The 24,016-nt window shown below is 36.8% G+C and overlaps 2 protein-coding genes across 2 annotated transcripts in view; one reads left to right on the top strand and one right to left on the bottom strand.

Annotated features, from left to right (window-relative positions):
• NDUFA5 (NADH:ubiquinone oxidoreductase subunit A5) overlaps nt 1–10,511 on the bottom strand; it is a 38,450-nt gene extending 27,939 nt beyond the window's left edge. The window contains exons 1-2 of the mRNA XM_087821332.1: nt 10,392–10,511; nt 9,100–9,221 (exon numbers count right to left, since the gene is read on the bottom strand). Of these exons, the coding sequence (XP_087677458.1) occupies nt 9,100–9,221; nt 10,392–10,511 (242 nt within the window). The remainder of the gene's footprint in view (nt 1–9,099; nt 9,222–10,391) is intronic.
• Nucleotides 1–24,016, top strand: part of ASB15 (ankyrin repeat and SOCS box containing 15) — a 59,769-nt gene that overhangs the window by 12,719 nt on the left and 23,034 nt on the right. Inside the window, exons 2-3 of the mRNA XM_087821043.1 lie at nt 742–837; nt 23,168–23,239. The gene's annotated coding sequence lies outside the window, so the exon portion shown is untranslated. The remainder of the gene's footprint in view (nt 1–741; nt 838–23,167; nt 23,240–24,016) is intronic.

Raw genomic sequence — 24,016 nt, 5'->3', positions numbered from 1 at the left:
TATATCTCAATAAAACAAGCAAACAAAAAAAGCATCACCAGAACACCCCTGACTTTAGCTCACTCACTCTCCATTTCTCTGATTTCCTTTGTATTCTACATAGTTCCTCACAGCTTAGAAATAGTTTAATTTCTACTTCCTCATTGCTGATTTGGAGATTGGAAAACATGATTTTTCCTTCTTGTACCTTCCCACAGCAGTTTCACAGAGCTAGTCATAAAGTAAGTATATCTAACAAATATACCCCAATCAATAGTTTGTTAAAGCATTGAGGGAATCATCAGAAATTATAAGTGATGAAAGAAACTTGGATTTGAGAACCATAAAACTCTTTTCGTTTTATTTTATCATCAATATTTTGTTTTTAACTTCAGTATTTCAGACTTAAAGATCACTAGAAGAAAGATTCAAGAAGGCACTGGGGAAGTGTTCAGGAGATTGTGCGTAGCTATTCTCTGTCCTTCACATGCCTATTTTTATCTTTAGACCTATTGGCCTGAGGTTATACTATTTAATTTTTTTAAGTAACCTCTACTTACTCTAGCAACTCATTCTCACAGTTATGCAGTTAATTCATTAACCCACTATACTTTATTCAAAAAAATCTTATATCAATATTTTTTCTTGAAGAATCAATACATTTCTTATCCAGTGACAGACAGTTCATAACATGCTTAAAGTACTTTCAGTCTCATTTTCCTCCACAGTATCCTTTTGATTTATTTTAATTTTTTGTTTCAGTTTTGAAGAGTTTATTGGATACATACTACTCGGTTGACTTTCAGCTCCCTTGGACTCTTTGTAAGACACGCAAAGGAGAAAAATATGGAGAGAAAGGTAAGAATCCACCATAAATATGTCAAATCAATCCTTTTTCTTAACTAGTTAGGCCTATTTATACTTAGTGATATGACAGATATTCAGGTTTTTGTAGTTTTAAAAACATCTTTTACTACACACTCTGTCTTACTATTTATGTAGTTCTTTCGATATTTAGGAAGCCTTTTATTTTTAGTTTAGTGGTTAACTTTATATTCATAATGTTACACAACTCTCTTAGTTTCCTACTAGGAAAATTGATAAAATTATCATGTTCCTTCTTCCTCCCCACTTCCTCTGCATTTCCTCCCTCTCCAGCTTTTAGTAAAAGAAGATTGCCTTTCTTAGTGTTTTCTGTCCTTGAGTACCTTCTAGGAAGTTACCTTGAAAATGTTATGTCAGATGGCTTTTCCCCCCTAATTATTATTTTTATTTTATTTTTACCCTGGTAACACATAATTTTCTTTCTTTGTATTTAAAATCCAGTAATGTTACTAGGTTATGTTTCTCTATTGACTGTTTAGCTTATTTTTTCCTGGTACATAGTGTGTCCTATAGGTATTTAGCTTTGAATCTTCTATTATTTCAGAAAATTTTAAAAAATTTATGTCTTTCAATGCTTGCTTCTATTTTTTAGCTTCCTTCTTTAGGGTCTCCAGCTATCCATTTGTTGGAACCTATTTGACTGTTTTATAAACAGATAAAGATACATAGACATATAGGTATATATTCTACTATTCTTTTTAATGCTTTCTTTATTTTCATTCCATTTTATTTGCCTTTCTCATTTTTATTCGTGTTTTTTACTATATCCTCTTAGGGTCTGTTCTCTCTTGAGAAGTCTTTAAAATTTGATCTTCATTTCTGCAACAGCTTTTTTATTTCTCTTCTGCTTCTTTCCTGAATTCTGAAAGCTTTTATTTCATCTCTATTCTACTTCCATCTTTTCATTAAATGCTTCCATTTCTACTATGTAGTCTTTCTTCATAAATGAACTTGTGTTGTTGTTATTTTACTTAATGACAAAATATAATGACTATAATTTTCATCTGCTCAATGGCAACATTTTCCAGATGACTGTAATTTATCTGCTCTAAATGTTCACTGTTCTTTTCTTTCATTCTACTTTTATATAGGGTGTCCTAAAAAAATGCATACACATTTTAACAAACAATGTCTGTAAATTCTATTACATTTTGAAAATGAAATGTATTTTAATAAACACTGCATTTATAATTATTGAATGTGTGTATATAGTTTTTGGACACCCTATGTTTATGCTATAAGAATTCCATGTTTATTAATCATTTTTAAATACCTTGAATTTTTCTGAGCCAAATATGACCAGTAGATAACAGCCTGTTTCCTACAGCTACCACTCATCTATGTGATTCTTTGTGCAGCTTCCTTCCTCTGTTTTCCTAAACAACCAGATCCAAGAGAGTTTGTGCCACCACCTTGTCCTGTTTAGTTTCTGCACAGATTGCGCCAATCAAGGGCAATAGCTTTTGCTATAGAACTCACTCTAAACATGAGTTCTTCATGTTTAGAAAGTGTACAGGGTGGGGCAAAAGTAGGTGTATATGGAAAATAATACAATAATTAATAAATAATAATGCAGGAACGAACTCTGTGTTTCTTGTACTCACAACTGTAGGCCTACCTTTGCTCCACCTTGTGTATCAGCTTGTATTGTAAAAATCCGCTGCCCCGGCCTTCTCATCACTCTGTCCTTCTCTTTACACCTTCCTGCAGATATGTCTGATCTTTGTGCCCTTACATTTTTTATAAGGAGTCTACAGATTATGTTAGTCTAGTTGTGCTGAAAACGGAGCTTATGGTTTTTGTTTGTTTTTTTGCCGTTCTCCATGTCTCTTTTGCACATTTTCCAGAAAGAGAATAAGAAAGACATGAACTGAAATACCATGTTCAAACCACAACACTTTCTATTATTTATTTTGGTTATGAAAGCTATTCTTTCATTAATATTTCATAAGATTGTAGTTGTAAAACTGGCTATTGCATAACTAGCTTATTTATTTATTTATTTATTTATTATTTATTATTTGTTTTTGTTTAAAATATTACAGATGTCTCTTTTCCTCTCCAATGACCTATTCCATCCCTTCCCAACCCCCTCCCCAGTCCGTCTCCCCACCATTGTCCATGTCCTTGGGTTGTGCATATATGCATATAAATTCTTTGGTTACTCTCTCCCCCTCTGCCTGGCTTATTTCACTTAGCATAATTTTCTCCAGGTCCGTCTATACTGCCCCAAAGGGTATGAGATTCTTCTTCTTTACAGCTGCGTAGTATTCCATGGTGTGAATGTCCCACAGCTTTTTTATCCACTCATCTACTGATGGGCACTTGGGCTGTTTCCAGATCTTAGCTATTGTAGACTGTGCTGCTATGAACATAGGGGTGCGTATATTCTTTCTGATTAATGTTTCAGGATTCTTAGGATATATTCCTAGAAGTGGAATCACTGGGTCAAAAGGCAGCTTCATTTTTAATTGTTTGAGGAGCCTCCATACTATTTTCCATAGTGGTTACAACAGTCTGCATTCCCCTCAGCAGTGTATTAGGGTTCTCCTTTCTCCACATCCTTAACTAGCTCATTTAATTCAACAACTGAAATCATTGTCCGTTTCATATTATTGACTATTATGCCAGATCTTTAAATGTTTATGTGATTGATATATTGAAAAATGTAAGGCTTTAATATATCCTTGATAAACTCCATTGTTGAATTTTTTAGCATATTGACATAATTCTGTATTTTGTTAAAATATTAGCTCTTGTGTTCTGTTATTTGTGGGGATTTTTTCTCATCATTATTTTGATACTAAGAACTGTCACTCTTCTAGAACTACATTAAATATTTCTATAAATGGCCATGTTTCCCTTTTCTTAACAACTATCAGAAAACTTAAGACCGAATTTTTGGCTCACAATGCTATGCACTCTGCTCTTTTATTCAGATCTGTTTAAATTTATGCAATTTAGTCCTATTTTATCATCATACAGCACCTTTAATTCTTTCTGCAATAGTTCTATCCTTCCCAAGTTTTGAAAACCCTAAAATTTGATGCTCATAGAAATTGATTAAAAATGTTAATGTGTTGAACTTCTTGAACAATACAGAGTGAAATTGACATTAACCCTTTTTTAAAACTTTCTTTGCCTGTGGTTATTCAGCCTTAAGCCCATAAATGGTTCTTTATCCATGTTTTGTTTTGTTTTGTTTTGTTTTGTTTTGTTTTTTATCTCATCCCCAAGGTTGCTAGGAGAGTTTCTATCAAAGGCACTGTAGAAATCATGGTCTCTACTTACTAGACTACTGTTCCTTGTGGGGAAAAAAACAAAATACCCAGGATAGTGCCTTGCACATGGAAATTACTTTTAAAATACTGAATAAATAAGATCTATGAGTAGTAAAATAAGGTTCAAATAATAAAAGTTATTCACAACCCTGTTCATAAACTACCTGCTTATGTTGCACCAGTTGAAAATAAAGCATGACATCCTTTACCCATCCAAAGCCTCCTTCATTCTATCTTGCTCAAATGCTACCAGCAGTCTTTCTGTGATTAGAAATGCATCGTACAAACGGGAAGCCTTGCCTTGGCCTAGACACTATTTGCAATTCACCTAAACTGTGAACATATTTTTCTTTCCTCCTTCTACTTCTCTTTCTGGACCTTTAAAAAGTTCTCTCTATATTTTTAGTACTTGCTTGTTTATTCATTCATTTATTCATTCATTTGTGCAAGCTCGGTTAATTTGAGGCTTTAGCTTTCCTAACACTATTATCACTAGCTTTCATATTTATTCATATTATAGGGACCTTTGCCATCTTTTGTATATGCCTTTCTAATATCTGAGCTTATGAAATCACATGTGAACCACAGTGATTGCATTCATTGAGTCACCCTTTTCTTTCTCAGTGAAACCTATTTATGCATAGTTAGAATTTTATGTCCTTTAGCCTACCCTCTCCCTCTCATAGATATTCAGGCATCTGAATCATTGCCATCTGTAAGCTTTGTGAGGTCTTCTATCTTCTATTTTCTGTCTGAAATACCCAGTTTTGTTATTCTTAATTAATATAAATCTATGATACAATTATATTCATTATATTTGATATGCAAAGGTAAAATTAAGCAACAGTATTAATAGTAAATGTTACCCAGTATATAAAAATGTTGGTCATATTTATTTTGTCAATTATATTTAAATACATTGATGTCATAGTAACAACATGTTATCCCATGATAATTTCAAAGTTTAATTGGGGAAAATCTTAGATAAAAAATTCTTCTTAGGATTGAAGAATAAGTATCATAAATTTATTTTTAAATGAATATCTATTGTTAAATTTCTATATTGGTATATACTCACGGCAGAAGTTATATTAGTTACATTTCTTCTCTGAGTTCCTTTTTATTGTCACTTCACTTCTATGCAAAATAAAATTCTATAATATTCTCATAAGTATCCTGAAATTGCCTTTCTGTTTTTTCCCCTTCTATTTAATCCCTGCCTGACTTTAATCTCTGGGCCTAATGGGTAATCGTAGCCAAAATGAAAGTTAAAAATTAACTCAGAATTAGTTTGCATCCCACGTGGTACCAAGGGAATTGCAAATCTGTAATTGACTGGCTCAGCTCCTGGGAGCTAATTATGGCAAATCACACTAATTAAATTATTCACGAAGCCTTAATAAAAACAAATCTATTATGTTATAGAATGCACTTGGAATTTGCCTTCAGACTCCTAGCTTGTTTCTCTGTATATTATGAAATTCCTATTTAGACATTTAGTTTAAGTGAGAGCATATGGTAAAACAGCAAGTTTTTCTGTTTCGGTCCCCAGGCCTTCAATTCAATTCACTTTTATTGAATGCCTGCATTGTGCAAATCCCACAGGTTACACCTCATGTTCTCAAAGGTGACAAATGAAAATTTGATGTAAAAAATGTACATTAATAATTACAATGCAAGGCAAACAGAAAATATATACTTGGAAAATAAAGGAGAAAAATAAATGGGCTCTGACAAGAGAAGGAAGGTTTAAGCAGGGTGTTAAAGGAGCAGAAGGACTTTAAAAGACAGAAATGAGGGTCACAAGGAAGACATTTTAGACAGGAGACCGATGAACAAAACACAGAGGGAGGAAATGTGCACAGCCGGTTCAGAAAGCAAACAAGTTAAGCTAATATAGTGAAACCAAAACCCAGTTTCAGCTGCCTGTCACAATAAAAGCCAAACTCATAAGATAGGTGCTGGTGCAAAGGAAAGTGGTTTATTCAAGTGCTGGCATCTCGAGAAAATAGGGGGACTCCTGTCCTCAGAAACCCACCTTAACATTTCTGATCAAGTCAGTGATTCTTATAGGGAATTGGTGGAAATTCAGGAGGGGTGGAAATTCCCAGGGGGAGTGTGGATGTGCAGTTTTCTTGAGAAAAGGAAGTGGGAGTGAGGGGAGAGGTAGAAGGTGAATCACTGCAGCTCCTGCTCAGGCTCACTCCCTTGGTTCTGATGTTATCTCTCAGTTTGAGTCAAACAGCCATGTGTGGTTTTACTATGAGCACCTGCAGTTTTATTGCCAGTGTCAGCATTCCTTACTCTCAGAGCAGGCTGATCAACTGTAACGAGAACTTGGCCAGAGATGAAAGCACAAGATTGATTTACATACTTTAAGAAAACATAGGGTTGATTATAAACTTTGAGAAACACCAAATACATAATTTTGATTACTAGATTGGTAATATTAAATCAATGTTAAATCAGGGTTACAGTAACTGGTAAAGTCTTGAGGTACCTGGCAATCCCCAATTCTCTAATGCAGTGCTTAATACATTTTTGGTTTGGCTACTGGTTGAGTTGCTTGAATCACTGAGCAGAGCAGACATCACAATCAAGCTTGGCCTGGCACAGGGGCACCTCTGAGCTTGCTTCTACTTTGGACCATTTGAACAGGGGCTGCTTTGTAGTGGGAAGACACTGCACAGCATGTCTCACTTCAGTGTGGAAGGGGGGGAACAGCGATTTTACATGTAAACACACAAACACACACACCTGGGAGGCCTCTAAAATATGGTCAAGCCTGGCTGGGTTCAAATTCTAGCTCTGTCTCTCACAAACTTTGTGACTTTGGGCAATTTACTTAACCCTATAATCTCACTTCCTCCTGGAAGAAAGGCCATGATAACATCACATCTACTTTGCAGAAATGTTGTAAGGATTAAATGTGAATTAATGCATGCATATACATGACCAGGACTGCATTATACGGCATCTTTGTGCAGTTAGAAAATTTTGGTCCTTTCCAAGCCCTTCACTAGAGCACTTGTGTAAGTGAGTAGAGATGAAGATGAATTTCTGTCTCCTGGCCCCTTCACCCAAGCATCCTTGTTTAGGGCACAACCTATACAACTGTACACAAAAGCCCTAGGAAAGAGCTTAGCATAATGTGTGATTATAACAGAACTCAATAAACATTGGCCATAATTATAATTATTCGGCAACAGACCACTTCAAACCACAGTGTTGAGGCTTAATCGGAGACATCTGATTAAGTTTGTTATGAAGAGGGAAGGATGGATTCACAATGCACATCTAAGTCTTAGAACAGAGTTCAAAATACAGAATTGGAAAGCAGCCCAATGGCCCTGTGTGACTCTCCTCCCACTAGGTGGTGCTGTCTTTCATGTAGGCACAGCTTCAGCTTGTTTTAGTAGAACTGACCTCCATTTAGAAATGGTTTTTACTTCCTAGTAACACAGTCAATAGCCAGGTGGTGTCCATAACCCAGGGGCTTTCTTCAGCTCCCTGTGGGAGAGGAGGTAGGTGTTATTTCCTTCTCAGAGCATGAGTATTGTACGGTATATTTAAACACTGCCCCAAGAAATGATTCTCACTAGAAACTCCATTAACTTCCTAACACTTTGAATTCAAAACTGGAATATCATCAATAATTAATTTACCAAATAACAGCATCATTTTATTGTTTGACCATTTTTGGTGTTGCTACTGTCTGAGTGTGGAGGCAGGACATGATATTTCAACTATGTACTTCTGAAAAGTTATTTTCCAGATACCTCGTCTTCATGCCAAAAGAACAGGATTTAGTCCAACTTAAGTCCTAAGGCTATATTTTCATTATTTCTGATTCTAAAGAACTTGTGAGCTTTGCTACATGCAGGATAGGTTTCTGAGAAGTCTTTTAATTAAACTTGTATACATCAAATTATGAGGATAACTTGCTACGTAGGAAATTATATAATAAATTTCCTTGTAAAATGAAAATTTTATTTTGTTGCTACTTAAGCCCAGTTGTGTATATACTACGTATATTTGCAGATTTTCTCCCTTTCTGTCACTCTTTGAGGAGAAAATATGAGATCTCAAGGATAATTTTTTTTAAAGATTTCTGCAAGCCATTTAAAACAATATAAATGAACTTTAAGGTCAAGCAAATGGACTGGTCAACACACTGTAAAGAGTTTTTTGACTGCCCCAGCCACGCATTCTGGGCAGTGCTGGGACAGAAACTGTGCTGCTGCTCCACGCCCATTTGTAGACAGAATACCTATTAATTTGGAACAAAACCTACATCTCAGTTTTAATGGTAAAACAGCTGCAAAATGAGAAGAGAGAGGAGAAATTTAAATTGGATCATGACATTTCCTGCCTGAAATGCTCCCGTGGCTTCCTCTTGCCTCCTGCAGTGGTTCTCAGAGCAAAACACTTGAGGGACAAGACTATTCCACAGTCTCTGAAGATTATGTGTTCTTAGAAAAAAGCATGTGTGAGCATGAGAGGTGGGGTCACATTAGAACACCCAAAGGGAGCATGTATTCAGAATGTTCAGACTATACTCAGGGTCTTTAGAGATTCTAAGGTAGAGATACCACTGAGCCTAGGTCACCCCAGGGATAAAGCTGTTTCTCACCTCCACTGTCCTAGAGGAAGAAATAAAACAAAACCCTGACTTCCCTAGTTCAGTGCATAATGTCCTCCATATTCTGGCTCCTGCTTAATTCTCCTGCTCATTTATGGGGGCTCCCCAACACATTCTGTGACCAGCTATAGTAAGTATTCATAATTCCCCCATACGTGCTGTTTGCCCCCATACCTGTGTGCATTTCCTCTGCCTGGAATGCCTGTTCCTTTTTAGATTATCCAAAAAAAGTCCTGTTCATCGTCCCCAGTTCATGCTTCTCTCTCCTGTGTGGCACACTCTTTGTCACACTCTCTGGAAGCTAAGTATTACCTGGTTTTGGTCATTTCTTTATCTCCTCCTTTGAGAATAAGAACTGCCTTGTTTAATATTATCATTGTACATGGCACAAAGTAGCTAATAAATCCATGCCTGGCTAATAATTTAATACAGTTCTATTCAAAGGGGAATATAGCTAATTTAGGTTAGTAAGAAATAAGTTAGGACTGTGAAAAAAAACACTGGTGTGAATCTTATTTAAGAATTAATCTGTTAGCCTCTTTTAAAAATCTAAGATATAAGGCAAAGAGATGGAAAGCATCAGAAATAGAAATATTTTAGCAGAATCTGAAACTTTAAAAGTAAGGAATGTTAGGTCATAAAACATAAAATGATAGCATTCTGTAGATTCTTAAAATTGAAAGATAAATCAGAGCTCATCTAATTCCAGGCCTAATTTCAATATTTCAGCAGAGAAACAGAGGATCCAGAGAGGTAAGAGACTGTTTCTCAGTACTTTCTGTTGATCTTATGTCATATCAGGAGATATCACAGGAAAGTAAGCAGCCCTAAGGAGAAGCTGGAATTGAGAACCAGGGAGTAAAGGAAAATTCTAAGTTCCCAAAGTCCTCTCTGACTGTGGTTATCATGCGACAGTCCTGCCCTCCCCCTCAGCCACTTGCTGTGGTTGTGTGTGTAATGATAGTCTAAGAAATTGTGATAGAACAATTTTAAATTCTACTTAAGTTTCTGTTATATGATATTCTTTTTATTCTAATACAGTTGTTAGTATAAATGTTACAATAACTGATTTTTACAAATTATAAAATAAGGCAAATAAAATGAGCTAAGAGAGACTTCAAAGAGAAAAGGCATAGGAAAAGAAAGTAACATTTCTAGACTTAGGGAAGTTGTATGTGGGTTTTACAATCCCCTAAACACAAGAACATTGTCTCTCTCTCTTCCTGATACTGAGAAGCAGGACAGATGGGGAGCAAGATGGCAAATCACTGAAAGGAAGCCTGGCAGTTAGCGAGATGATTCTGGAATAGAAAACAAACCTAACTGTTGCTAAATTCAATGGTTAGTTCTCAGGCCTCATTTCACTTGAGCTAGCAGCAGAATTTGATACAGTTGATCACTCCTTTCTACTGCAAATAGTTTTCTCCCCTTTGTTTCATTGTTTTGATTAATCCCAGCGCTCATCCCTTGAATGTCTTTATTTTTGTGTTTCCACATCCTTGTTGAATAAGCTCATCTGGCCTCATGGCTTTAACTATCACTAATTTATTTCTCCAGGTCAGACCCCCCCCCTAACTTGGACTTACATTTGTCTGCCTACTTACCCTTTCCTCTTGGACCTTAATAGATGTGTCAAGCTTTACATGATCCAAGCTGATCTCCTGTTCCTCCCCTCGAAGCTGCTTCTCTGGATCCCTTTTCGTCTTAGTTAATGGCAACTCCATCATTCAGAATGTTTGGCCTCCATCCTGGCCTCCCGTCTCACAAACACAACGTCCAACCTGAGACAAATACTGTAAATTGTACCGTCAAACAGAGAAAAATCCCTGCAGGTTAGGTGGTGATATGTTGTATTCATTGCTGCATCCTGAGTAGCCAGACAGTATCTAAGAATGAATACATATTTAAAAATATTCTTTTCTTTAAAATCAAGAGTTAGAAAAATCAGAGTGCAAAGTTAACAACTGAGAATGAAAGAAATTGATTTTTGTATGACTGTGAAATTTTTATTTTAGATCACTCTATACATAGATATATGGTTCCTAAACTTTGACAACATGTTAGAATCACCTGCAGAGCTTTCAGTATCCTGATGGCCAAGAATTAGAGTATCTGGGGAGAGGCTCAGGCATCAGCAGAGTCTACAGCTCTCCAGGTGATTCCAATGAGAGCCAAGCCTGAGAACCACTGCTCTTTAGAAATTATACCTAGTGTTTATGTTTACACTATGATTTGTTCTAAGTGTTTAATAGTAGAAGCTCTATTTCCTCCCTAACAAGCCAGTATAATATTCCTCATAAGGTTACCAGCCACTCATCATGCTAGCACTGTGTACAGAAAGTAAAGAATGCAAGAAAATCAACCTAAAATCATTAGAACAAATAAAAGTTTTGAAAAGGCAGCTGAATCAAAATAAATATACAAGAGAGTTAGCTTTCAATGTGCCAGAAGTAACCAATTAAAATATACTGAGGAAAAACAATTCTATTCACAAAGAAATAAAAATTACAAAATACTGAGGAATAAATATTCAAGACAAATAAAAAAATTATGAAACTATATAAATTCAAAGAAGAGTTTTTAATAAATTGAGACATACCATAATCCCGGGTGTGGAGACTGAATATTTAGACATGTCAGTTCTCCCCTAAGGAATCTAGTCTTAGTATAGTCCCAATCATAATTCTATATCTGAAAGAGACAATGTGTGAAATTAAAATATTTTTAAAAGAAAAATTATGAGGGAGGACTTGCCCTCCCAAATACCACATCCTTCTGTGAAGCTGCAATAATTAAAATAGTATGGTATTAGTGAAGGCACAGATGGACATATGGATGTGCGAGCACTTCCTTGACTGCATTTTTTAGTTGTGGGATTTAATTATCTGAACAAAGAACTCTTTGAATTGTGTACCACTTCCCCCTCTTAGAAATTCACTTTTACAGGTTAAACCTTCTGAAAAATAAATGGTTTAACCTTGTTAAATGGTTACAGAAACAAACTTATTCACACAGGAAAGGGAACTTCTCCCTATTCCCTAAATCCGATCTTAGGAAGCACCGGGATAGAGGCCCCAGACTGATGCATCACTCACAGAGCCATAGTGAGATAACTGTTAGCAACGATGGTCGTGCTTATTTTCTCCATAGAGTTACCTCCAATGTAGCTTGTTATTTGCGTTCACTTCCCTCCAGGATAGGAACCTGTGAGGTCGTTGGTGCTTAGAGCAATACCTGGCGTGATATTGTCTAATATCACATTGGTAGAATCTCATATTAATCTACCTCTGTGGGTCCTACCACTCCTGACTTTGTAAAGTGCTCTATATCCAGTGACTGGGTTCACTATTGTATCCCACTCAGGGCCCCCGTGAAAGTATTCACTTACCCTATGGGCCAGAGCTGCAGGACTGGATAATTGATTACCCAGACATACCAAGCTGCATAAAAACACCTTCACAAAACCTCAAAACTCAACTTGCATTTAGTACTTTTAATATTACAGCATGCATGAAGGAAATGTGAAACTTTGCCTTATTTGTATGGTAATTACATAGTAGATCCAAACCAAGCCACGGCTAAGCCAAATATTCAGTAGGAAGACCATTCTGGGAAATCTGAGTGTTTTGTCCTGGTACTGACACCATTTACTAGAGGCAAATCTAAGTCCAGCAGAAACAGAAACTAGAAGAAAATCACATTTTTCTAGTTTCCTGAAAGAACGACTAAGCTTACCTTTTATACTGAAATTCTTTTAACATACACAAAATGATGGGCCAAATTTGAAATGTAAAAAGTAATCTGAATGCAAGGGGGGCAAGAGCAGGATCTTTTAATGGTAGAAAAGGTGGATTTACATTGAAAAATTTAAATTTTAGTGCAGTAAGTTTCTTTGTCAGATTCATATAATTTTTATGTAGCAATGTTAAAATGCTCTTTTTCAAAATTAAATATTGATGGAATGTCATGCATTAGCAGCTTCAAAAAATTGAAACGTAACAGGTGCACATGAAAAGATCAATTCTTTTTAGAAAAAAAATCAGATTATAATACTGAATTTTAAATACTTCAGATTTTACTTTGGATGCTAATATATAGTTCTGCCATGCAGTCTTGATTATAATTATGTTTAGTTTATATTAAATAAGTTATTAAAAATAGTTAAAGTCTCCTTGCCTTAGCACTGTCAATTTGGGATATCTGACTGGTCAGAATTACAAAAGACTGGAAGAAAAAGGCTCTCAATGTACTTGGCTGACCCATTAATGTAAAAACATTTTCTTTTTAAAACTCGTGTGTATATGTGAGTGTGTGTGTGTGTGTGTGTTCTGTGACTCTCTCTTCCAAAGCCTGCTTCTGTCTTACCTGTCTTACCAAAATGGTAAGCTTCTTAAGGACTAGAACTGCACACCCCACCCACCTTGGCATGCATCCCCTGAAGTGGCCTGGCACCACATTCTGCATACACTAACAGGTCTGCATGCATAGAATGGGCAACCAGATGGGACAGTTAATTTAGTGTCAATTGTGTGCCCCAGAAGTATGATACTATTAGTAAGTCCTGTGTCTGTATAGTGGTTATTTTTTCAAAGAACTTCCATAATTATGCTTATTTTGTTCTGATAACAATGTGAAATAAAGAGAGCAGCAGTATTACATAAGTAGAAACCAAGGCACAGATGTGTAAATGATTTGCTTCAATTCACAAAGACGTGGACAGATCTGAGACTAAAGTACAGATTCTCTGCCTTCTTTTAATCCAGGGTTCTTTCTCTTAGAGGCACTTGAAATATCTCTCACAGCAGTGAACATTAAGAGCTTTGTTCTAAAAAATAGAAAGATAAACATTTCCTAAAATTCACTATGACTCAAGTTTTAATTGAGTTAACCTTTAGTTCACCTTTAGTTGAACTATATAGGAAACAACTGCTAACCCATATGAACCAGTGTCTAGCAAAATATTTAGCACGTGTTTGATGCGTGCTTCCTACATGGGCAGTGCTTTATCAGACACTGGTGGTAAAGTAGTAAATGTAGGTGCCAGCACAGAAGCCTCCAGCGCACGCTCATCGCTGGGTTAGTGTGTAACCCACAGCACTACCTTATCAGAAGCTGCCCTCTCACTTCCTTTGTGCTGTGCATGGAAACAGATGGCCTGAGTGAGGTCCACAGTGCAGGTTCTTCCAGGGGCCTGTGACATCAGCCATCCTGATGGAGTGCAGCACTAATGCATTTGGCTCACAGTTTCAGTTATTTGGGTTTTAGTAGGAAAAACCCCTGAAAAGCACAGCAAAAGCAAACAATTTTCACAGTACTAGAAATAAAGGATTTCTTTTCCTTACATTTTCTACGCTGTTTTATACACAACTGAAATAAAATGTGAAATTTTATCACAATCCCCAACACTAATATAATGAACAAGTGAAGAAAAGGAGGAAAAAGGAGAAAAATCTGAAATATATCGAAGATGAAGCCAAGTTGAGATGTACATAGGTATTGCTTACTAAAAAACGAACAATGGGACAAAATAAGTAGGATTCTCCAAGGTGTTAGAACAACACCATTTTGACCAGAAGGAAAAGGTAAGGCTTTGAGAAAGAATGGGCTGGCCCTCGCCAGTGTTGCTCAGTGGTTAGTGCATCAGACCCCAGCACCGAAGGGTCCAAGATTCGATCCCCAGTGAAGGGTATGTACCTGGGTTGCAGGTTTGATCCCCTACCCGGTCAAGGCATGTGCGGAAGGCAACCAATCAATGTGTTTTTCTCACATCCATGTTTCTCTCTCTCTCTCTCTCTCTCTGTTTCCCTTCTCCCCTCCCTCCTTCCCTTTCACTCTCTCTAAAAATCAATGGAAAAAGTATCCTTGGGCCCAGCCGGCATGCTCAGTGGTTGAGCGTCAACCTGTGATCCAGGAGATCACAGTTCGATTCCTGGTCAGGGCACATGCTCAGGTTTAGGGCTTGATTCCCAGCAGGGGGTGTGCAGGAGGCAGCCAATCAATGAGTCTCTTCGTTGATGTTTCTGTCTCTCTTTCCCTCTCCCTTCCTCTCTCTGAAATCAATAAAAATGTATTTTTAAAAATATCCTCTGGTAAAGATTAACCAAAAAATAATAAATAAAATAAAAATAAAAAGAATGGGCTGGGTCAGAGAGAAATGTGAGGAATCATTTTGTGTGGAGGTGGATGTGATTGTATGGCTAACCATAGCAGGAGCCGTATTTTTAATTCACAAAGGCCTGCACTCCCCATACATGTTTTGAGGAACACAGAGTACCTGTGGGCAAGTAATATGTGTAGTAGCAGCAGGTGCCTTAAACATGAAGGCCAGGATGCCTCACTGCTCCCTGGAAGTTCAAGTACAGTGCTATCCAAATGGCTTTTTCCTAAAATAAAAATGAGTGGCTCCAGGGACAGTGCCTCTAACATTGTGCTTCAACCATTTCAACCTAAGACTCCTCATATCAGTTGCTATAAATATCACTTTGAAACAGGACATGTATTTCTTGCTATATATAGATAGAAGCGACATGTATTTGGATGTTAGTGTCATTATATGTACCTTCCTCAGAACAACAGTCATATTCAATAGTCCTTGACTGCTTGGTCACACCTCTCCCTGGAACTCACTCTCACTGGAAGGTACCAGACAAACCAGAGGCACAGTGTTCAAAAATATGATATACTTTGTTTCCATTTTGAGAAAACCAGCAGGAAAAGCCAACTTCCAAAATAGGCAAATGTGGAAGTGATTATTAGCATGATGAACAGATATTCTTTTAAATATTTTAATTACTCAGAGCATGCTTTATTGTGTATATATAGATGATTACTTGAAGAATAGACTTCACAAAAATGGTAGGTGCCAGGGACATTGTATTATTGTGTTACTTTCATTATTATGGTTATTGTTATCATTGTTACTATTACTCCCATATTACAGATGAATAAATTGAGACTCAACCTTTAAATAACAAATCTAAGGTAACAGAGATAATAGGTGGTAGGACAAGGCTTGTTCCTAGGTCTGTGTCATCAGTAACGTATTTTCATTTATTTACCACACATAGCCTTTCCTTTTTTGTCTTATTAGTTTAGGCATTATTTTAAATATTTTATGATATAAAGATATGTATAATAACTGTTCTATAAATGGATAAAACAGGCATAAGTTGATGTGGTATAAGAGCAGAAATGTCCCTGAAATGTGCCAAAACACATTTTAAAACATTGGGTATAGATTTTCCCATAAATTGCATTACACTCTAAACCTCCATATGAATTTTTAATATTGTAAGTTTTAAAAAGTATTGTAAAAAATTAAAGAATTTCACAATGCTTGTTGCTTTTATAAGAATTCTTTATTGAAAAATGCTAAATTAGATTACTAATTATAAAATAATTATAAACTTCAACCTTGATTTTTTCAAGACATGGTCAATAGTGGCATAAAACCTTGACTTTTTCAAGACGTGGTCAATAGTGGCATAAATACAAAATAATTCTTGAGGTTTGCTCCAAGAAATACAACCTCTGTTATCACAAAGAAGAGTTAGATCCTCTGATTAAGGTTTTCGAAGTTTTGAAATAAAACTGGTAAATTCACTCTAATCCATGTGTTCATTAACTAACACCAAGTAAGCCCAGCCAGGCGTGGCTCAGCGATTGAGCGTCGACCTAGGATCCAGGCGATCAGGGTTTGATTCCCTGTTGGGGCACATGCCCGGGTTGTGGGTTGCAGCCGATCAATGACTCTCTCATCATTGATGTTTCTATCTCTCTCTCTCCCTCTCCCTTCCTCTCTCTGAAATCAATAAAGATATATTAAAAATAATAATAATAATAACTAACACCAAGTAAAAAGAATGTGTCAGAGAGATAAGAAAGATGAAAGCATACGGTGCCCTTCTAAGCCTAGTGAGTGGAGAGTTTCAGGAAAAAGGGATCAATGGCAGCCAGTCCAACAGAAGGCCTGAAAAATAAGAAACGAGAAGTGTTGATCAACCTTAGACACTAGGAGGTCACTGAGACCCTTAAGAAGAATCGTTTTAGTGGAGTGGTGGGGACAGAAGCCAGGTAGATGGCTTTGTGTGTGCGGACAGTGGCCTGAATTAATCCAAGTATTACCACATCAAAACAAATTTCAGGCAGATTGTTTTCATTAGAAAATTAGTTAAGACACTGAACTTACTGGGTGTTGTTTTAATAGAGAACAAACAACTCTCCCCAATTTAAATGCTGATTTCCTGCTTGCCTCACATCTATTGCTCACTTTTTTTAGACTCTACAGGTTCTGTAGCTTGACTTAAAGATTCTTGATCAGCCCGGCCGGGTGTGGCTCTGCTGTTGAGCATCGACCTAGGATCCAGGAGATCGAAGTTCGATTCCCAGTCAGGGCACATGCCCGGGTTGTGAGCTCGATCAATGACTCTCTCATCATTGGTGTTTCTATCTCTCTCTCCCTCTGCTGCCCTCTCTCTGAAATCAATAAAGATATATAAAAAATTTAAAAGAAAAAGAAAAAGATTCTTGATCAGATTAATAATGTCACTGACTGTCACATCCCCATCTCTATATCACATTGGCAGCTATTAAGTGCAAATCAAAGGAAAGACAGTAAATTTGTATGACAATAAGATTGTACCTAATGAGAGTTGACAAGAGTCTAAAAGATAAAGATTGAGAAATAGTGTGTGTTAGAACTGATGAAGAGTGGATTTGGGTCTGCAGGTGCCCAGATTCATAGATTTAATTGTCTCTTGAACGGCTGATTTAAAAATATGGTTTAATCCTATTTAAGTGGTCTTGCTTTGTGTCTTGGGCAGGAACCCTCATTGCTGCTGGGTTGGCAAGATCGTTTGTTTTCTTGAGAGTTCTTTGAACCAATCAGGACATGGATAATCTTATTATACCTTTGTGGTTTGTGTTTCTTGTGATGGGAGTCTAGAGAAGTCATGGGTAATACTTTACTGTGTGCCAGGAAGCACTTATGTTTCAGTTGTACAAGGTCAGATCTTAATTTAACCACCAACTGGGTACTTAATTTTAGATACACAGAGGAACACATTGGCTCCAAGGCACTTCCTCTGGTTTAGGAAGGCAAGGCCCTGGATAAGAATGACAAGACGATCATTCCAAAAGGTGAGATTATGAAATATTTGATCTGTACCTCACCAAATAGCTTATTAAGTAGCTTAGTATTAAGAATATTTTAAGCAGATGGAAATAAATAGTATGGTAGCTTCTCATTACTTTCTTTCCAGTTGACCACCCATGGGTTTGTCTGTGTAGGGCCGTTTTAGTTGCAGAATAAAGCCAGGGTTGTTTTGTTTGTTTATAGACTATTAACTCAATTACATAGTTATTAATCATAATAAACAATAGAGTCGTAAGAAAAACAGACCAAGAATATATATGTTCGTAGGACTTGCCAATGTACACACTATGGAACCTCAGAAGGGTCTTAGCTGGCCCTGGTTTCTGAAAAAAAAGTTAAATGATTTTTGTCAATAATTAAAATAAATTTCTATCAAGGCCTTTTCATAGCTTATAGCAAAAGATGGATGCTTTTTATTCAGATCAAAAATTCCTTTAAACCTTTTTAAATCAGAAGAAGAAAAGGAACTCAATAGAAAATTTGTTTCTGCAAATTAAATAATAGAACCTTGAGGTTGGAAAGTCCTTAGAATTTATCTGATACCATCACCCATCTGGTTCTTAAATGAACAGATAACTTCTAAGAAAGCTTCTATATCTAAAATAAAATGATTTCTATGAAATAACAGTGATATGGACAAGGAAGTTCTAACACTGCTTTGTGCTAAGAACATTATTGTCATAAAATATAATTTTAGACTTTTGTTTTTATGGAAATACCAGAAATGAAAATTTACCTAAAATATTTATATTTATATTTCTACTGGAGTTACTTGATACATTTGCTGGCTGTTTGCTTAAATCCTTTTAGAAGACTATTTCTTAGGCTTATGAATGTTAGGATTACAAAATGAGACCCTATTTTTATTAACTCCATGAGAGTAGCTGAGTCATATACTGTAGTGGTTAAACTTGTGTGTCTCTAATGTCAAATGACTGAGTGGTAAAGTACCTAACTACTCTGTGCCTCACTCAGTTTTCTCATCTGTAAAATGGGGGGAAAGTGTGTTGTAGAAATTAAATAACATAATCTATTTAATGTACTCAGCATAATGCATGTCACAGGTAAGCACTCAATAGATATTACTTAAAATAATTGTTAAATTTAACAATAAAAATATTTAGTGAGCACATGCTGTGAGCTTAACTCTCTGCAAAACTTTGAAAGGGAGAGGAGGGGAGAGATGTTTCTGGGTAAAGTCTAGAATGCATTATTTAAAGGCAGCAAACTCCCTGAGGGCATGGATCCTATTGTGTGTGTCTAGCACTATGACTGGAACATAGCTGATAATGAATACTTGTTTTTTAATGAGCAGATAGGATGTTCTGAAAATTCTTAGGAAAAAAAATATAATCACTGAGAACTGGTAGGTCAACCCTTCTCTTTCATATTTTTGACTTAGTAGAGAAGGGGAATGTAGATACTGTGCATCTGTACTTCAACAAGGTATTTGGCAATATCTCTTGATGATGGTCTTGTTATTGAAAAGGAGACATTAATACTAAATTTTGGTGTCTTTGGGAGGTTTTGTAGCTGGATAAACATATTTTCTTGAAGGGTACTAAACAATAGATCAATATCAACCTGAAGGCCTCTGTCCTGTGCCAATTTCTGTTCAACAGTTATCATCATTAATGGAGCAGATAGACATAGAGAAAACATGCAAATATATCAGCAAATAGAACAATACTTGGAGAGACAGAAAATGTGTTAGATCTTAGCAGACTACAATAAAGGTCAAATCTAAAAAATAAATAAACAAAATGTAATAGAATTAAGTAAAGAGTCCTACACAGAATTGCACAGCTATAATGTGGGGAAAAGATGACTTGTAGAATTTGGGGCAACAGGGACCTGAATCAAGTGTGTAACATGATAGTCCACCAATTCATCTGAGCTTGGGCTACATTAACAGATCTATAGTGCCTGGGGAAAAGGAGATAGTGAAACCTGCTTAATGTTGTGTTTATTTGACAGCAGCTGCCATCAGAGCCCTATGGCCCAGATCCTCTTTTAGAAAGAGATGGATATTAAAGAAGTGTTTACAGGAAAGCAATCAAGATTGTGGAGGGAGCTGAACCCACATCATAGGAAGGACAGATGTCTAGCCTTGGGAGGAGAAGGCTCAGTGGAGACCTGACAACCTTCCTGGGAGATATTTAAAGGGTTCTCATGTGACAGAGGAACAACATTTTCTCAGGGTGGCTCTGAGGAATACTGGGATCACAGACAATGATTTGAGGAGATGGATTCAACTTAAATGTTTCTCCTAATTGTTAAACCTCTCCAAACATGAAGGGCAGTGTGGAGATATAGCAAGCTTCTTGTCACTTTGGTGTTCAAGCTGAGGCTGGAAAATTACTTGTTGGGCATGTCGTAAGTGGAATTTACACGTGGGGCTACCTAATGGCCTTTAACTCTGAAGTCTGGTGATTCTAGAGAAAGGAGAGGGAAATAATGAATGTGTCAGAGTGCCTGTTCAAGGGTGAGGAATAGAGCTAAAATTGCCAAACAATCTTTAAAATTCTACTTCCCCATTCCAGAGGAGTTCAGTCACAGAATATTAACTGGTACTGTTCATTGACTACTTGCAACATGTCGGACACAACTAATGAGGCAGCCACTCTAGGAGGGCAGGATTTGAACAAAGGTTCAACAACCACACTCAGAAAGAAATCACCGGCCTGTACATGAATTCAAAATAAATATGAAGAAATGCAAAGGCTCATTATTTTTTGAGTGAGTTTCAAACGGAAAATGATTTGACTTGAGCACAAGACAGGAACTTCTGTCATGTCAAACAAAATATACCATGCCCAGGAATAAATACTTTTAGAGAGAATATATATATATGTAGATGAATATGTGTATGTACATATAAAAATAAATATACATATATACATATACAGTAGTTTTTATTAAGGTCTAGAGATATTTAATTTTTATTGTTATTATAGCTAATGGATATAGTCAAAACACTTTTACTCACTCTACAGCTCAGTTGTGTAAACCAAATTAAGTTATTTTATTGTCTGTAACTGGCCTCACCTTCCTCTGGAGCAGCATGCTACTCACTAATTAGCAGAAAATACTTCTGGTTTCACATAGACTCAGTAACATAGATAATGAAGCCATAGCTTGGGTGACCCAGGTAAATCCATCTTTCAGATTTCTGCTCTTCCCGAATCCAAGAAACTCCCTCCACCAGGTTTCATCTGCTTGGCTATAAATTTGGTCAATTTCCACTCTTCTCAGTGTCATCAGGGTCCCTGGCTTGCCTGGAAGTGACCTACCTCACCACCTATAAGGCTCAGCCTGGGACCCAGAGGCCAGGCCAGTTTCTGGAAGTCTTTGTAAGCTCTGGCTCCTTAAAGTCAATCTTAGTTCCTTCAAAGTGGCTGGTCATGTCTGATTAAATGAACATCATTCTCATGTAGCAAGCTTTATCCATGGCATTAAATATTCTTCAAGGATATGAATTTTAATAACTATATAGTTTTCCACTTTTTGCTTATACAATAATGTCTTATACAAATTCCCTCTTGTTGGACATTTTCAATTGTTTCTGATATGTTGTTAATTTAAATATGGCTGAGAAGAACATTTTCACATACAAATCTTTTTCCATATCTCTGATTATTTTTATAAGATTCCTAGATTAAGAATTACAAAGGATAGGGCTTTTTAAAAATCATATGATCATACTGGATTGTGATAGGGCACATTTATTCATAAGTTGCTTCTTCAAGGGCCATGCTCACTCTGTTCTTTTCTATTCTAAGTTTACATAGGCTAAGAAATCTACATACTTGTGAACCTAAAGCCCCTTTCCATTCTGTGTCATTTTCAAAAGCTAGTATGCACCTTCTTACATCTCTGTCATAATTTAATCTGACTTGGAAATCAATAGTGGAGACTCAAAATGTCTAATTTTGAAATATGAAACTAGATATAAGCAAAACTAATATGACAGTTTTTATCACTAGTATATTTACTTAGAAATTAAGCCTCAGTTAATGCAGTCCCAAACTTGGAAGTTAACTTGGCAAAAGCATATGTGTGACATAGAAAGAAAACACAAGGCTAACCTATTCTTTCGCTAATTTTCACAGTAGTGTATATTTGATCATCTAATTATTCTTTCATTCAGCAAATACTTAGTGAATTCCTGTCACACACTAGATATCTTACTTGGTGTCTGGACACCAATATGTCCATTTTGCCTTTTTATATCTTTTCTAAAATGTTGAGTTGTCTCACTTGGAAGCAATATAAAAGTAGCATTTGTTTTCCGGACTAAGACTGTGTGTGTGTGTGTGTGTGTGAGAGAGAGAGAGAGAGAGAGAGAGAGAGGGCGCAGAGCAAGTGATACTGTTAAAGATGCTGTTGGAACTGGTCTAGTTCTTTGTTATCCACAGGATTTCTCTCTAATAGAAAAGGCAAATACCATCAGTCTGTTCTCTGTGTCTATGAGTCTGTCTCAATTTTGTTTGTTGGTTTATTTTGTTCTTTAGCCTGATGGTTGCCAGAGGGGAGGGGAGGGGAGTTGGGGGACTGGGTGAAAAAGTTGAAGGGTTAAGAAATACAAATTGGTAGTCACAGAACAGCCACGAGGATGTAGAGTGCAGCACAGGGAATATAGTCAATAATATTTATGGCAATAACTATGTACAGTGCCAGGTGGGTACTTGAAATATAGGGGGGAGCACTTGGTAAAGTATGTGATTGTCTAAGCACTATGCTGTACACCTGAAATGAAAGCAAAATAGTATTGAATGTAAACTGTAATTGAAAAATAAAAAAATTTTCACCTGGGGAAAAAAAAGAAACGGGAAATGCCATGAAGAGGGGATTGCAGTGATTTATAATTTGTAAGTGGAAGTCGGCTGTGTCTGTGGGGTGGTGCCCAGTTCTGACAGATTTTTGCCTCTCTTTGAAATCTCCTGGGAACTAGTTGACTCTGTTGCTGAAATTAACCTAATGAAATCTGTTATCTGATTTGCCACTTTGTGCTGCAGGATTCTAAAGCAAAAGAAAGTGTGTAGCCACCAAATAAAAAACAAAGTTATAACAAAATTTTATTTATATTGATTTCAATATATCTTTAAAATTACACATGTGAATAGTCAAAATGCAGAAAATGAGAATGCACATTGTTTCGTATATATTTTCTTAACAAAACCAAAAAATGAAAATGCCCTTTAATTATTGCTGTTCCTCCGGTAGGACAGATTCTGATGATTCTCTCAGGGACCTCCAGCAGAAGAACTCATCACTCAAGGACTGTAGTAGTTTAAGGTAAAAGAAAATTTCCTCAGGGTATCGGGGTCTCCCCTTACACACAGCAGAACCTGCACCTCCTTCAGGGTTTGGATACGGGCTGGCCTTATATAAAACCGTGAGTAGAAACAAATTTTACTGTATTGCTCTTTTCTTATCGTCTCTTGTCACCTCCTGCTGGACTCCGTCTTAGACCCTCTGCCACCACCCCCACCCCATGTAACTTTTCCAACAGATTTCGATTCTACGCTGGGGCCAGTCTTTTGCTATTGGCATTTTAAAAGGGACACTGGTAGATGGAACAATGAGCTCTAAAGGACAGAGCCTCTCACTGATGTAACAGAATTACACTGTGACAGGTGCTGGGGGCAGTGTGATATTTATGGACACGAAGCCCTTCCTTGCAACATGGAAGGAATTGTCCACTCCAGGAACTCCTGAGGCCAGCCCTGTTTAGGACCCACAGAAATGTCTGCAATTTTCTTTTGCCCAAGACAGAGTGTGAGGGCGAGTGGGCTGAACAGATTTGGATGTCATTGGAAGTAAGCCAACTAAACAAGTCAAAGGAAATAAACCAGATTCACCCCAGTTCAGGGAAAAAGAGGACCTTGCTCAGTCCTGTTCTGTGGGAGCTCCCATGTTTCAAGGGAAGCTCTGAGGGGCCTCACAAACTTATCAACAGTTTGGTATTCTCATGGATCTCGGATTGGAGGTAGGTGAGAGAGTCCAGTGCAGAGAGGTGACATGTACCCAGGTTCACTCCAGAATCATACTTTGCAAAATCATCCCAACCTC

Source organism: Miniopterus natalensis, chromosome 10, assembly GCF_054644295.1.
Source record: "Miniopterus natalensis isolate mMinNat1 chromosome 10, mMinNat1.hap1, whole genome shotgun sequence".
Lineage (NCBI taxonomy): Eukaryota > Metazoa > Chordata > Mammalia > Chiroptera > Miniopteridae > Miniopterus > Miniopterus natalensis.
The sequence above is the reverse complement of the archived record's forward strand: the minus strand, read 5'-3'. Positions and strand labels throughout refer to the sequence as shown.